The sequence below is a fragment of the Solanum pennellii genome, chromosome 8 (assembly GCF_001406875.1).
Source record: "Solanum pennellii chromosome 8, SPENNV200".
NCBI lineage: Eukaryota > Viridiplantae > Streptophyta > Magnoliopsida > Solanales > Solanaceae > Solanum > Solanum pennellii.
In genome coordinates, this window is record NC_028644.1 from 68,656,350 (window position 1) to 68,671,367 (window position 15,018).

The window sequence follows — 15,018 nt, forward strand, 5'->3', positions numbered from 1 at the left end:
TAAAAAAAGATGTTTTTTTTTTAAATGATTCTTTTTTAAAAAAATAAATAATACAAACAATAAAAATGAAAAAAAATATCAGATTTGTAAAAAGTTAAAAAGTGTTTTTAATGAAATTATGGGGTTTGGTTAAGTTTTTTTAGTAGCTTTGATTATTAAATATTTGTTGTTGTTATAATTAGTTTTTATTTATTTATTTATTTATTTATGTTATGTCTGTTTTATAATTATATGTTATATTAAAAATAAATTTTATATCCCCACGAGTTAGAAATAAGAAACTACATAAAGTTTTTGGCTAATCTTATTGAAGAAAATGAAATTATTTTTAGAAGTTGCATTACTTGTTTTCTAAAAGTTAAATATATTGAAAAAATTACATTTGAAAATAAAATTTGTATTTTTGATATAAAATATAATGCCAATACACTTCAATATTTTTAAGGGAAATGTTTATGAGGAGATGAAATAAATTAAGCTATGACACGTGATTTTAAATTAAGAATACATAAGTTGATTGTTCAAAAAAGTAAATTTCACGCTTGATTTAATATTTCCTAGAATAAGGCAAGGTATTTCCCTCTTCTTCTCTTTAATCAAAACACTTTCAATAGAAAAATAATGAACATTCTTATTTAACGTAAAATTAATGTTATCTTAATTAAAAATTATTTTTTTTCTTACTTTGTCAATCTTCCTTCTGATGAATGTTGAGTTGTCTGATGAAAACATATCAACACATGAAAGTTGGAGCAAATTTGCACATTTTTAAATGACAAATTATATGCAAAAGTATAAGAATTTATCTTCAAGATTATCAATTCAACTATATTAAGTCAATTTAGTTTAGTAATTGTTTGACAAATCAGATAGTAGATATAAATCGCACAAGATAAATCTAACTGGATGAGTTTGATTTGAAAAGGCGCTTGTTGAAACAATCAATATTTGACTTTCCTCATGAGATATCACTTGTTCCACCAGTTTAATCACTCTATTGGTTAAAAAAAAAAAAAATTACATAGCATTTATCAAAAAGTCGTTATATATCACATTTCAAATCGTTGTGACTGTCACCCTACACCAACCTCTTTTTAGGAAAATCAATATTTAACATTCTAACTCATGCAATATCTAAATAAGTCTAAACAGGAATTATAAAAACACAACAATATAACTCCAAGTCTTTAAATTAAATAAAACAGTAGCGAATGTCTAAACAAAACATTTCGAAAAATTCGAAAGTTATAGTACTAATACATTTAACTGATAAATGATAGATAGTTTCAATATTTGAAAGAAAGACATCACAATGAAAATGATTTTGCAGCAGCATGGATGGAAGTAACTCATCCTCTCACAATCTGCAAAAAAAAAAAAATATGTTAAGAGCACACACTATTTATATTGATAGACACATCATATATTATAACCACATAATCAACTAAATAAGTCACAAATCATCAGCCTAAAGTACACATTGATCAAATCACACACTATAAATAAGTGCCAACGTTTATATTTTCACAAGTGTTTAACCTTTTTTCATTGTGATGTCTTTCTTTCGGACATTGAAACTATCTACTCTCTTTGTCTCATTTTATGTGGTAAAATTTGATTTGACACGAAATTTAAGAAGTAATGTAGACTTTGAAATGTTTATCAAATTATCTTTCGAAAAATTAACTCATTTTTCTCACTCCTCATAAATGTATTAGTATATTATCTTTAAAATTAAGTGGGATCAGTAAGGATAAAATCGATATTGTACCTTTAATTACTTACTATATAAAAAAACATGACATTCTTTTTGGGACTGATAAAAAGGGTATGAAAATGTCTTACCAATATTGAGTTAGTCCTCCACTGGGGACATGTTTTGGATCTCTTGGATTTTGAGTGTTTCATCATTAACTTCAATTCTAGACTTTGTTTTCATGTCAGATTCTGAATCAGTGCATGAATTTTTTGGGCGTACCGAGGAACTAACAAGTGTCTCTTCATAAGCATCAATATCAGGACGACGACTACGACGAAGACCACGAAGACGAATCGATAGTGCCACATCATCTTGAACATTAAAGATAAACAAGTTAAAATAATTGACACAAGGAGATAAATATAAGGGAGATAAACATAATATTGTAAACTATAACAAATCAAAGCTTGTTTTATGAAATCAAATCTATAGGAATGTCTCTGAAATTAACTCGAGAACCTATTATAATTTATTTTGTGTGAAAAAAAATTAAGGAATTTTAATTTAGCATGATGTCTTACTAATAATTGAATCAAATAATGACAATTAATTAAATGACTCAAAAACAAGTTATTTTCAATATAAATAGATTTTAGGATGACCAATTAAAAACTATAGCAATCAAACTAGAAAGTAAAGATGTATGTATATATATATATATATATATATATATTAATTGTCATTTTTTATTCATCAATTTAATTTGATTTGATTTAATTTTTTAATTTTCAAAAAGCACCCCTAACACAAGTATTGGGTATCTTTATCATCCAATAGTTGGACATATAAGATATTTGGATCTAAAACCCTAGATTCCTAATTCATCGGCTATTTCGAGTCCGATTATTTAAGTGAACATCTACTACCTCTCATCAAGTATCATTAACTCTATTTGATGAATCAAATTAGTTAAATTTTTAAATTAAGAAAACAAATAAGTTGGAATAGGCGGTTGCTTACCACATGGTTCTTGATTCTTTGAAGAGGCTCGATGTTTTATATTGGATGGGTAAAACGGCCCTGGTGTAGGTTTTTTTTTTGAGCCACATCCTGAAATCTCAACAGAGGTAGAAGCCATCGTCTCTGCAACTTGATGTTTTTCATGCGGCATTGATTTCTTCTTTGCCCTAGAAACCGTCGGACGTGGTGCATTGGGGGCGCGAAGAGCAAGGACATATATTCTTTTCTCAGTTTTTGAAGGCACAGTCATGGTAGATCGAAAGCTTCAATTTTCGAACTTTATTTCAACTGGGCGTATGTTTTCACAAAGAAGTTTATGCTCAAGGTCGATAAATATATATACTTTCGCCGTACATTTTTTTTAACCTAATTTTATTTTCTCGTCCATTTTCAAAAGAATAATTTTTTCCCTTTTTAGGAATCTCTGCATTTCAAATTTTCACGTGGCACGTTTAGGACCACAAGATTTAATGATATTTTCATATATTTGACATATTTTTACTTTAAGTAGACTGACTTTTTTTTCTCATTATAAAGGTATTGAAGTATTATCTTTAAGATTAAGTGATACCAACAAGGATAAAAAAAGAATTGTATCTTTAACTATTTACCATATAAAAAAATGTGATATTTTTCTTGGACTGAACAAAAAGAAAACGATACCACATAAAATGAGAAGGGGGAGTAAATTGTAAAATGTAAATAGTTATTTTTTCAATTAACATAAAATAATATTGAGATAAGTGTCAAAAACACGCCTAAACTATACCTCTTTTTTAGTTTAAACTATTGAGAGTGTAAGTTTAGTACCTACACTATAATTTTTTAGTTTGAGAAACACATCTCTCTCTCTTTTATACCACTCTCACCATGGTATGTGTAATGCACTCTCCCTTTTATTTTAAAAAATAATCTCATCATACTCCACATGGACAAAATATTTCAACCTTGACAAAAATTAAATAAACTATTGGTATTAGTTAAAAAAATAATTCTATCAACTTCCATCTAAACCTTCGCTTTCAAATTTTTTCTCATTTAGTGTTAATTTATATCCATATCAAAAATATTTTTTACTTGCAGCGGCAAAACTTTTTAAAATTTTTTTATTTACTTATATTATATTCGTAAACCTACAAAAAAAAAAAAATTCTCTAAAAATATATGTAGATACATATCTAAAACAAAATGAGAAAAGTATAAAAGAACAAAAATTAGGAGTAGAGAATTAAATACGATGGGATATAATTGGGGGGGAGGAGGGTGACTTTAATCTTTATTTGTTAATTAATATTAATAGTTTATGATTAAATTTTTGTCAAGGTGAAATATTTTATCCAACGTGAAATGCTATGTGTCAATATTTTTTCAAATAAAAGAAAGAGAGCATTTTACACACACAACTGAGGTGTGTTTCTCAAACTAAAAAAATGATAATTTAGATATGAAACTTATACTCTCAATAGTTTAAATTTGAAACTAAAAAATAAGATAATTTATGTGTGTTTTTTACATTTATCTCAATAATATTTTCTATCAAATCATGTCTTCACAACTACTTAGTTTGACAGATAGGTGTAAAATACTTTAAAATAATATAATCGTAAATTAGCGATTTAATAATGTAATAAAACTATGTCTCGAATATTATAACTTTGACCATGTCACTTACTTCTAGCAACATACCAAATTTGATTATCTATTTCATCCTCGCACAACCAAATTTATTATCCCTCTTATTTATTTTACTTATCATATTTATTATTTTTCACACTATAAATACATGCGGTTGACATCCAATTTTAATATTCCTTTCCTTTTAATTCATTTTTTTTGAGCTTCTAAATTTATAACGTGTCAAATTATCTTTTTGCACTTCTATTTTTGCTACTATATTATTATTGTTATTATCCTTGTTGTCGTATTTCTACAACTACTCATTAAATTATATGCTTTATTATTAAAATTACTATTACCTTTTTACGCCTCTTTTCCTTAAATAATCAATTCTCGCTACTTTATTTCAAGTTTCATATTTATTATATTAATTGTTAGTTTATATTGCGTATCTATATTTTATATTATCGAAAGTTATAATATTAGTATTATTTTTTTGTATACATACTAATTGTCGTATTACTCTGTATATTGTATTAGTTAAGTTAGAAGCCCAAAATAATTTATAAGAGAAATGAAAAAAGCCCAAGAAAAATCAGCCTAACCCTATAGGTGAGCAAATTTTCAAGTATCCCTAAATCTATTTTCTTTCGATTCCGTGTATAGTCCGACTTCAAAACGAACACTTTTTGGACGCTACAGATTATAAAGGACCTCCCTGATTCATTCAATATAGTCCGGCTTCAAAACGGACACTTTTTAGACGTTACAGACCAAAACGGATCCTCCCTGACATTACTTGTTTCTAGTTTATTCAATATCGTTTAAAGTCGATAGTTTCTTTTAGTAATCTGATGAAGGTTCCACTTCTTCAACAACAATTATCAGTACCACATAATGCACCAACACCAAAAGAAACTATCTGAAAGCCCCTACAATTTTGCTACTTCCAAACCTAGTTGTCATGAGATAGAGTAAAATCAGTTCTATTTTCAGGCAATCCCACCGATACGTAAGGGCTAAAACACATACAAAGAGTGAAGCTAGAATCATATTCACAGGAATTCGCGTATTTAGTTAACTTTACTTCTAAAAAGCTCAATCGAAACACCCTTAAAATATGCTAAAAACAGGTAAAAGAATGTAGATTGTATCTGAAACTATAGTTAAGATTATATGGATTTTAGACGACGAAAGGCTTACTAGAGCTGCATTTTCGTGCTGATCAATTTCCCTCGGCTTGACTACACATTGTTTGCACCTCATGGTTTGCAATCTTATACGCTGTAACACATTTCTGTTCCTCGTATTTCAAAGCCCCATCCTCCTGCTGTTAAGAACAGCCACGATACTTTCAGCTTACCAATCAGTTCCATCGCGTCCACTATCTGTCTTTCTAAACTTTCCTTTGTTTTCATGATCATCGCGATATGTCCTTGAGAACAGCCACACTATGGAAATGCCTCCATCAACGGCATGTTTTGAAACTGCTGAATTCTGAGTGCCCGATCATTGATCAAACTGCTCATTTCTTCGGTCAATAACATATCCAAGTCAAGCAGATTTTCCCTCTCTTCGATTTCAGACTTGAGTTTCTCTAATTCATCTTTCATCGATTGAAGATTCTTCTTATCATCATTAATCTGTTCCACGAGCCTATTCTTCTCATTGTTGAGCTTTTTTGTCTCAATAATACAATGTACCGCATCTTTAATCTCATCAAGTCGAGTTTTTAGCCACTTGACATTCACCTTCATTTTCTCAGCATCTCTGACTACAGAGCAATAGGAGTTCAACAGATCACAATCGAATCCAGCCAAGTGTTTCTGTTGGAGTTCTTGAACAACCTTACATATAGCTTCTACTACAGAAGTCAATCACTTGTAATGTCTCCGTACTTCTTGGCAATGGCTAGAAAGGTTGGTTCAAGACTCGGTTTCATGCTAACTGTTTTTTTTCGCCAATTTTTTGCTTTCTTTTACTTCATCAAATGCAACTGCTACTTGTTGAAGGAAATTCACATCAATCCTGCAAGTTGACTCATTATCAACGTTTTCCTTTCGTTTTATGATCACATCGAGTAACAACGTTAGTCATTAGCCCTTCTTCTACTATCGAGGGACTAACGTTTATCCTTTGAACAACTCCTTGAAAATTATCAGGTGCAACGTCTTCAATTTCTGTCTTCACTACTTTAAGCAATCCCGACTGTGGCTGCATAGATGGTGAAGTATTAGATTGGCCTAACTGATTTCTCGCCACAGTACTAATCGGACTACCTTTAGCTATGGTTGCTGCATCAGACTGATTAATCGATGGTTTGAATGATTCCGCGCAACCTTGAACACCAACTGCAGGGTTGTTACACATGTAAAAAACCAAATTAAGAGCAATCTAATCACCAAATCAACAAGTTAAAGCAGAACAATGGAGTTGTCATTTATCACTAGTAAATAAACAAAAGGGAAAAAGGACAAATATACTGGTATATACATACCTTCCATCATGCTTTGGGATATTGATGCCTCTGTCGTCCAAAAATTAGACCTTATATGGCCTTCACACTAGCGTAAGATTAAACAGAAACACGTGATGCAATCGTATTCGTCGATATATATCGGATCGGTGGGTAAGATTATAACACGTGTATGTCCGTTAGTATAAAGGATATATATACTTTAGTTGTTGGATGGTAGGATCAACAATGTTCCAAAAATATGACGGACGGTACTTACATACTATTTACGACAGGGACGGACCTAGAGTATGCCGACCCGAACCCCCTCGACAAAAAATTACATTTTATATTTAAGGTATTTTTAAGAACTTTTATGTTTATATATGGAATATTGAGTTTGAACCTCCTTTGATGGAAATCTTGAATCCGCCACTAAATTTTACGATGATTTGAGGTATATTTATCCTTTCTTCCTTTGAAACAAAATTATATCATCATAGTGAGTGATAAAAGACATAACATTGATGAATAATTTCTCTATTTGACTAATCTTTTATTTTTAACGACCAAAAATCCATCTATAATCACAACCTTCAAACCTCGAATATAATAGGCCCGTCCCTCTATCCTTCTCCATTTAAATAATTCGTGCAACTTGCAACCTAACTAAACAGTTTTTGATACTAACTTCAAAAGAAACTACCTAAAATCCCCTGCAGTTTGCTACTTCCAAACCTGGTTGTCACGAGTAGAATCGAAATCAGTTCTATTTTCACACGATCACACCAAAACGTAACGACTAAAACGCATACAACTAACTGAAGCTACAATCATATTCACAATAAAAACACCATAAAATTTGCGAAACAGTTAAAAAATGTACATTGTATCTGAAACTTAAGCTAAGATTGTATTGCTTTTAGACGACGAAAGGCTAACTCAATGCCATTGAGAGCTGCATTTTCGCGCTGATCAATTTCCCTCAGTACATTCTTAGCTGCCTCGGCTTGATTACAAACTTTTTGCACTTCATGATTTGCAATCTCATACGCTGCAACACATTTTTGTTCCTCGTATTTCAATGCCCCTTCCTCCTGTTTAAGAACAGCCACGCATTCTTTCAACTTACCAATCAGTTCCATCGCGTCTACTATCTGTCTTTCTAAACTCTCTTTCTTTTTCATAACCATCGCGATATGTCCTTGTGTTTGAAAGATCTCATCTTTAAGATCATTTGCACAAGTTATCGCGTTTTCATATCTAGTCTTCAGCTCTATAGGAAATGCCTGCATTTCTCTGTCTCTTAGCGATGAGCAAATCATAATGATACGCAATGAAATCTCTAACATTGTTGTAGAAAGATGAATAGTCTGCTTCAAGGAAATCCAAGTTAAAGAAGGCATTGTTCGCGAACTTAATCATTGCTTCAATGTTTTTCGTGCTTCCAGAGGTGAGCTGAAACACCAAAACTGATTTGACCTGAGAGATTATGGTCTTTGATTCCTCGTTGATGTGAGGAGATGAAAAATCATTAATCCGAATACGTTGATTCGGTGGTGGACTCAGTAATGACAACGGATTCAGATTTATCTTTTCATCTTTATGTTCTTCTTCATCTATGATTATTAGAGGAGTATTTAAACTTGATCCCAATGGCATTGTTGGCATTGCCATTGATGAAGCTTCAAAATCAACAATATCAAAAAAGATTTAGTATTTTTCGATACTTTATTTCAAAATCAATAATATCAAAACTTTAACATTATGAATTCAATTGAACCAGAACCAACATTAAACCTCGAAATCGAGGGCTAGTTCACTTGGTGCGCTTCCTATTTTACCCTTTCCCTCCCCTCCCGTAATTAGGAATAAGGTACGAGTATTCCTAGATTATAACTAAAATCACAGAAATATATTTTAATTAAATTATGGTCTTTTTATCCCCTGAACATATTTTTTTTAATAATTTTGTACATTTTTTTACTTTCAAATATATTCCAAGCGCCTCAACTGCGTGAAGTCATGAAGTATGCCACGTAAATCACAAGGTATATAAAATTATAAAAAAAATTAAGTTGAGAGATTTATACTTAGTATTATTATGTTATATCTCTAAAATTTCGATCAAAATTCTAGTATTTTTTGCATAAAAAAACTAATGGCAATGAAGCAAAAGTGGGTAGTAGGACAGGGGCTGGAGCCATAGTTACGGTTACGATTCCGATAAAACTCAATAATTTTTAGATCAACTTAATATTTAATAAAATAATTTATTTAAAATTAAGTGAATTGTTTTGTTTTTTTAGAATTCAAAACTCATAAACACGAAAAAAGGCAAAATTGAAGCTTACCTTGTGCTGAAACTGGTATCTGAGGGAGTTTTTGTCTACCTCTTTCGAAATCATCCATAAATTTCTCACTCTGATGAGAATAAATTGTTGGAGTTTCAATGTTTCTAGGCACACATTTGGTAAATCCAGGGGGTATTTCTGAAAAATAATTTTTATCTGTCATTGTTGAGATTTTTTTTTAGACGAAAGATTGTTGATTCGAGTCAGCCAATTCGAACGTAGATTATGATTTTTGGAGTTCAAAGATGGGAAAAAAGAGCTAGCTGAAAAAAAAAAGTGCAGAGGAGGAAATGGGAAAGGAAGTCAATGAACGGTGGGAAAAAAGGGAAAAAACAAAGAGACAAAACCATGAAAAACTGCGTAAAATAAATTAATTTAAAAATAGTTTTTGGATAAAATTTGTTCATTTTAAAAAATTATTTTATTACGTTAAAAATTAATTTAATTAATTTTTAAAATTAAATTTAGATTATATTGATTTAATATTTTTAAATAAAAGAATTTAGATATTTAAAATTGTACAAAAAGTATAAAAGATTACAATTTTTGCATATCAATATGATAAAAAAAATATCGTGAAATGTTGACTAATTTTTTTATATTTTGACTGTAAAAAAAATTCATGATCATTAAAAATCGATAACTTTGTGTCTGTTTTTTACCTTTCTTATTAAATATTATTCAATATCTAATATAATTATTAAAATATAAAATTTAACATGTTCAAAAGGTGATGAATAGTTTGTTTGGCCAAACTATCAATTTTGCTAGTTTTGATTTTTTTCTTTTTTTGAAATGTCTCATTGTAATTGCTTAATTAATTTGAAATGCATTTATGATGACAACAGAGAAATAAATTTATGTTTGGTCAAAACGTCAAAAATACTTCTGAACAAAATTTACTTTCATCTAATATCTTTTATTTTTTTCGAAAGTTAGACGATTAGAACAATTTAATATTTTAAAATAAAATTAAGATATTAAAAAATGATATATCAAGGACCAATTCTGGTTGTTTCTATTAAAAAAAAATAAAATGGAACTCAAAATATAAAAAATATTAATACAAATTACAAGGTTTTCTTATGTTAAAATAATGATAAATAAATTTCAAAATATAACTCAAAATTTATATAATTTGAATATCAAAAGTAAAGACGGAATGGATCACTTAATAATAATCTCAAAACAAAACAATTTTTTTTTTCTCGAATGATACAAATGGAAAGTTTTAGAGTTTTCTTCTCTGTTTATCTTTAGCCTTGTCAGGAAAATATTCAATGCATGTGAAACTGCAAATAGTAACTAATTATTAGAACGTAGAAGAAAATATCATCAAAAGATTTTCCAACAAAGAATCCTAAGCTGTGATCCATATTTTTTTTTTGGAAAAGGAATAAATATATTTTCGAATTATCATAAATAATATGTAGATATCTTTCAACATATACTTCTGAGATATTGATGCGCCTATTGTCAAAAAACTTATTATTCTAACGGAAGACTAAATAGGAACACGTGTTACAATTTTATCTGTCTCTTTAATATTTAATAAATATAGGGTTAATGAATGAAATTATGACACGTGTATATCCATTAGTATAAAGGATATACATGCTCTAATTTTTTAGATGATTAGGACATTAATTTCTCAAAAATATAACGCAAAATATTTGTATAGCATTTACGATAGTTCGAGAGATATCCTTTTTTTCCCTACTTTTTTTTCTAGCTTAACACACTAATTTCATGGGATACACTTGTTGTCTCCCATCAATATAATGGGATACTTAGTTTCCTCTCATGAACATACTCATGAGCAATATATTTTCAACAATTATAATTTATCAACTCGAATAAATATAAATTTAATTTTCATTGTTAAGCTATGTTTTCATTCATTACTTTCATATATATAATTTTCTAACCTCTATATCCATCAAACCTTGAGAACACGCGCAAAATAAGCGTGTTATTAACCTATTCAAACTTAAATGAGTTGGGCGGATCATGATTTTATGGGCTGATTTTGCGATCCTTGGGTGGAATCAATGCCATCCATGAAACTGAAGTTAAAAAGGCAATCTGAGCCCACAAGTTAAAAGGCTAAAAGCATGACAAGAAACTTTAAGGAGAATCTACTACATACCGATAACTAAACGAAGAAACAGCCTGTTCCCAAAACATGTCAAAATAGTCATGAAGACTTGCAGATTATCTAGCAGGTGATCTAGTTCAATAAGAGGAAGCAAAGTCCAACTAACCGAGATGATCAACGATATGTAGACTCTAGGCGTTGAGTGGTGGATTCAATCCCTGCGAGAGCTGCATTTTTGCGTTGCTTAATTTCCCTTAGCTTTACTTGAGCTGCCTCCAACTGTATGCCAACTTCTCGTCTCTTGGCTTCTGCAACTTTTTGTGCTACTTTGTATTTTATCATATCATGTTTCAGACGTTCATCTTCGCGTTCCACACGTTCTAGCTCTTGCTTCAGAACTTCAATGTGACTCTTCAAAGATCCAATTTTCTCTTTGACCTTCTCCTGTTCTCCACGAGTACGAGCAATAACCTCATCAACATCATTTACATCACGCATAGCATTTAGATAATTTCCTCCCCACACCGAGAAGGACAATGAGTTTTCTTCTCTCTCTGCATCATGTAAATTGTAGCGATGTTCAATGTACTCTGTGACGTCTTTGTAGAAAGAGCCATAATCAACACCAAATCCTTTCAAATATGTAAAGGTAGTATTGGCCTGATGAACCATGCAGTCAACGTCGTCGTTCCTAGAAGTAAGCAGCTTCTGCACCAATATATACTGAACTTTAAGAATTACTTTCTTCAATTCTTCGTCAAGCATCTCGGGCGTTTGATTTGTACTTGGGGGTTTCTTCAGTCTCAATAAAGGATTTATCTTTAACTTTGTTTCTATTTGCTCATCCTCGGGAACTTCCAAAGGACTATGACTGGTTGATCCCAATGGTGGCCCGGGAGGTGGAGTGACTGGCTCTGGAGCATTTGCAGTCGCAGAAACTTGTACTGGAACTTCTCTGGTCGACCCCGATGGTGGTGTAGGAGGAGAAACTGCTGGAACAGTGGCAGTCACATTAACAACATCAACATTTAAAGTTAAAACTTACTGAGAAGTTTCATCATTATAACATAATTCTAATTCATGTTGGCAAAACGTAAAGACGCGGTCTTTTAACAGGAATCTTGGACTGAAAAAATGTAGAAAAAAGTTGATGGAAGACAAATGATAACAGAGGTGACCAGTTCTCCTTTCCGTGATGTTGATAGTGCAGGAACAAAAGAAATAATTTTATAGCACCAATACGAACAAGTTCAGGTCTGCTATATGAACCCTCGTTGATCCTGTTTCTTCCTTTAAAAATTCATCAAATGCACATTTATCATATACGTTGGAATTTTAAACAATATGTGAACTACTTTAATAGTAACCTCCACATAGGAAAAAAGGAAATGGAACCTTGAACCAAAACAGAATGTTACTTCACTAGATTAAAAATCATTAATCATGAAGCAAAAATAAGTAGTGGGGAAAAGAGGAGGCTTACCATCTGATATCTTTCTCCGAGGGCGACCTGATCGACGCAGTGAAGGTTGCGAGGCTGGCATTTCTGTTGTTGCCATGGATGGAATCCAACATCAACAACATGGGAAGACATAGTTTGAGAATGTGGATCAAGTAAAGGAAAACAATACATGCTTAACGATTGAAACTTAGCTTAAAGTAAATAGAGTTAACAGTGGAACATATTTTTGTGGTCTCAACTATATCATACTCTCTCATTTCCCTCTTTTCCTTTTTCACATCAAAGCTTTACAAATAGCAAACCTGAACGAAAATTCATTTACAACAACTACCCTCATATCTAAACAACTTGGGGACGGCTAGTCAGCTATAGGAACTTTCAATGATAAGAAACCATGAAACACAACAGGATGTTGGCTTTCTGGATTTAAATTCATTAGTCATGAAGCAAAAGTACGGAGCGGGAAAAGGTAGAAGCTCACCATCTGAATTCTGTTTGGAAGAGCGACCAGGTCTGCGTCGTGAAGATTGTGAAGCTGTCACTTCAATATCAACATGGAAAGCTTTAGTTTAAGAAATTGGAAGAAGTAAAGGAAAAAGATATATGCTTAACTGTTAGAACTTACTGAAGCTTTAGCTTAAGAAGACGCGGGACGTTTTAAAAGATAAAACTTCTTGAAAATTACTAAACGTTTAATCAAATGTTTAAAAAATACTCACTCCTTCCAATTTTATGTAGCACCATTTCCTTTTTGATCAATCTAAAAAAAAAGTTACATTTACTTATATCTTAAGTATTTAAAGGTATAATTTTTTTTACCTTTATTGGTCCTACTTAATTTTAAAGATAAGTATTTTAATATTTATATGAGGAAAGAGAAAAGTTAGTTATTCCCTCCGTTTAACTTTCCACGTGACATGTTTAAGACCGCAAGATTAAAAGGTATTTTGATACACTTGACATAATTTTAAATTACAACCACAATATTAAAAAGTACTTTTCTTAAACTCCATTCCAAGTCAAACTAAACCAATCTTTTTGAAACGGAGGGTGTACTTCTTTTGAAGGGTAATTTGATAAATATTTTGAAGTCTTTATTATTTCTTAAATTCCGTGCCCGATTAAATTAAAATGAGATGGAGGGAATACTAAAGCGACTTTGATAAGGGCAATTTGGTAAATATAAAAAATCTTCTATTATTTCTTAAACTTTGTATTCAATCAAACAATGTTACTAAATTGAAACAACAAACTTCAAATCAAATTAGAAATGCTCCTCATTTAACAACAACATGCAACAACAGGTAATTTAGTCCGACCCTAATACAGATATCGTAACGAAAACCCCCAAATTGGGAATGTTGCTCATGAACTCAGATAAAAGATTATCAAAAGCAAAACTAGTAAGCTCACCATCTGATCTCTGTTTCCGAGGGCGGCCCGGTGTACGTGGACGGGGCTGAAACTGGACAGGAATATACAGATTTGGGGCAAATCTTTCTCTTAAACTGCACCTTCTACCAGAAAGTTCATTAACAGACCCAATTTTCCTCTTATCATCTTGCATGTAACTATCGTGATCGATACTCATTCTTTTGCACAATGTTTTTGTAAACCCAGGTGGAATTTCAATTGTTTTTGACATTGATTAGCTTCCTTCTGCTGCTTAAAAGGGGATTTTCAACATACATGAAAAATTAGCTCAAAGAGGTTCAAGAGTGATTAAAAATGGAGCTAATGATTAAAAAAAAAAAAAAGTTAATGGTTTGGTGGTTTGTAGAAACTCGAAAAAAAGAACAAACAGTTACAGTGGGAGGAGTGTGGGAAAAAGAGCAGAAATACTAGTGCAACTTTCGAGATTTTAATTTGACTGATTATTTTTAGGATAAAATTATGCGGTCAAACAAACTTATATGATTTGATTATTCATCATAGATATAATTTGTTCTAAGTATTACTCACGACTAACATTATATATTAATTATATAAGGATAATTTCGAGTTTGTATAATTAGCTACATTTATATATGCATAATTCGCCAGAATATACAACACATATGTATAATATATAACTATTTAATCAATACACATATACAATTCACACCTCTCCTATTCTCTGGCCTCTCTCTCGCCGCTCTCCTTTCTCTCTCAATCTCGCTCGCCCCTCTCCTTTCTCTCCCAATTTCGTTTGTTTTTTTTATACAAATGCATATGTATAATATATAATTATCTAACCAATATGCATATACAATTTATCTCTCTTCTACTCTCTGCCCTCTCTCGCTCGCTTCTCTCTCAATCTCGCTTGGCATA

The 15,018-nt window shown here is 31.1% G+C and overlaps 1 protein-coding gene and 1 pseudogene across 3 annotated transcripts; both read right to left on the reverse strand.

Moving 5' to 3' along the window:
* Window positions 1–7,589: 7,589 nt before the first annotated feature.
* On the reverse strand, window positions 7,590–9,464 carry LOC107027982 (annotated as a pseudogene).
* Window positions 9,465–11,172: 1,708 nt separating this feature from the next.
* Window positions 11,173–14,548, reverse strand: LOC107028026. Of its 3 annotated transcripts, none has more exons than XM_015229078.2 (4): window positions 14,119–14,548; window positions 13,187–13,240; window positions 12,727–12,789; window positions 11,173–12,235 (listed from the first exon to the last, which is right to left on the reverse strand). In XM_015229078.2, exons 1-4 carry the CDS (start codon window positions 14,348–14,350, stop codon window positions 11,418–11,420), a joined length of 1,167 nt encoding a protein of 388 aa, XP_015084564.1. In that variant the 5' UTR covers window positions 14,351–14,548; the 3' UTR covers window positions 11,173–11,417. The 3 variants fall into 3 exon arrangements, with proteins under 3 accessions (XP_015084564.1, XP_015084562.1, XP_015084561.1); XM_015229076.2 differs by having other exon boundaries at window positions 11,173–12,232; window positions 13,187–13,246; window positions 14,119–14,547; XM_015229075.2 differs by having other exon boundaries at window positions 13,187–13,246; window positions 14,119–14,547.
* Window positions 14,549–15,018: the final 470 nt, after the last annotated feature.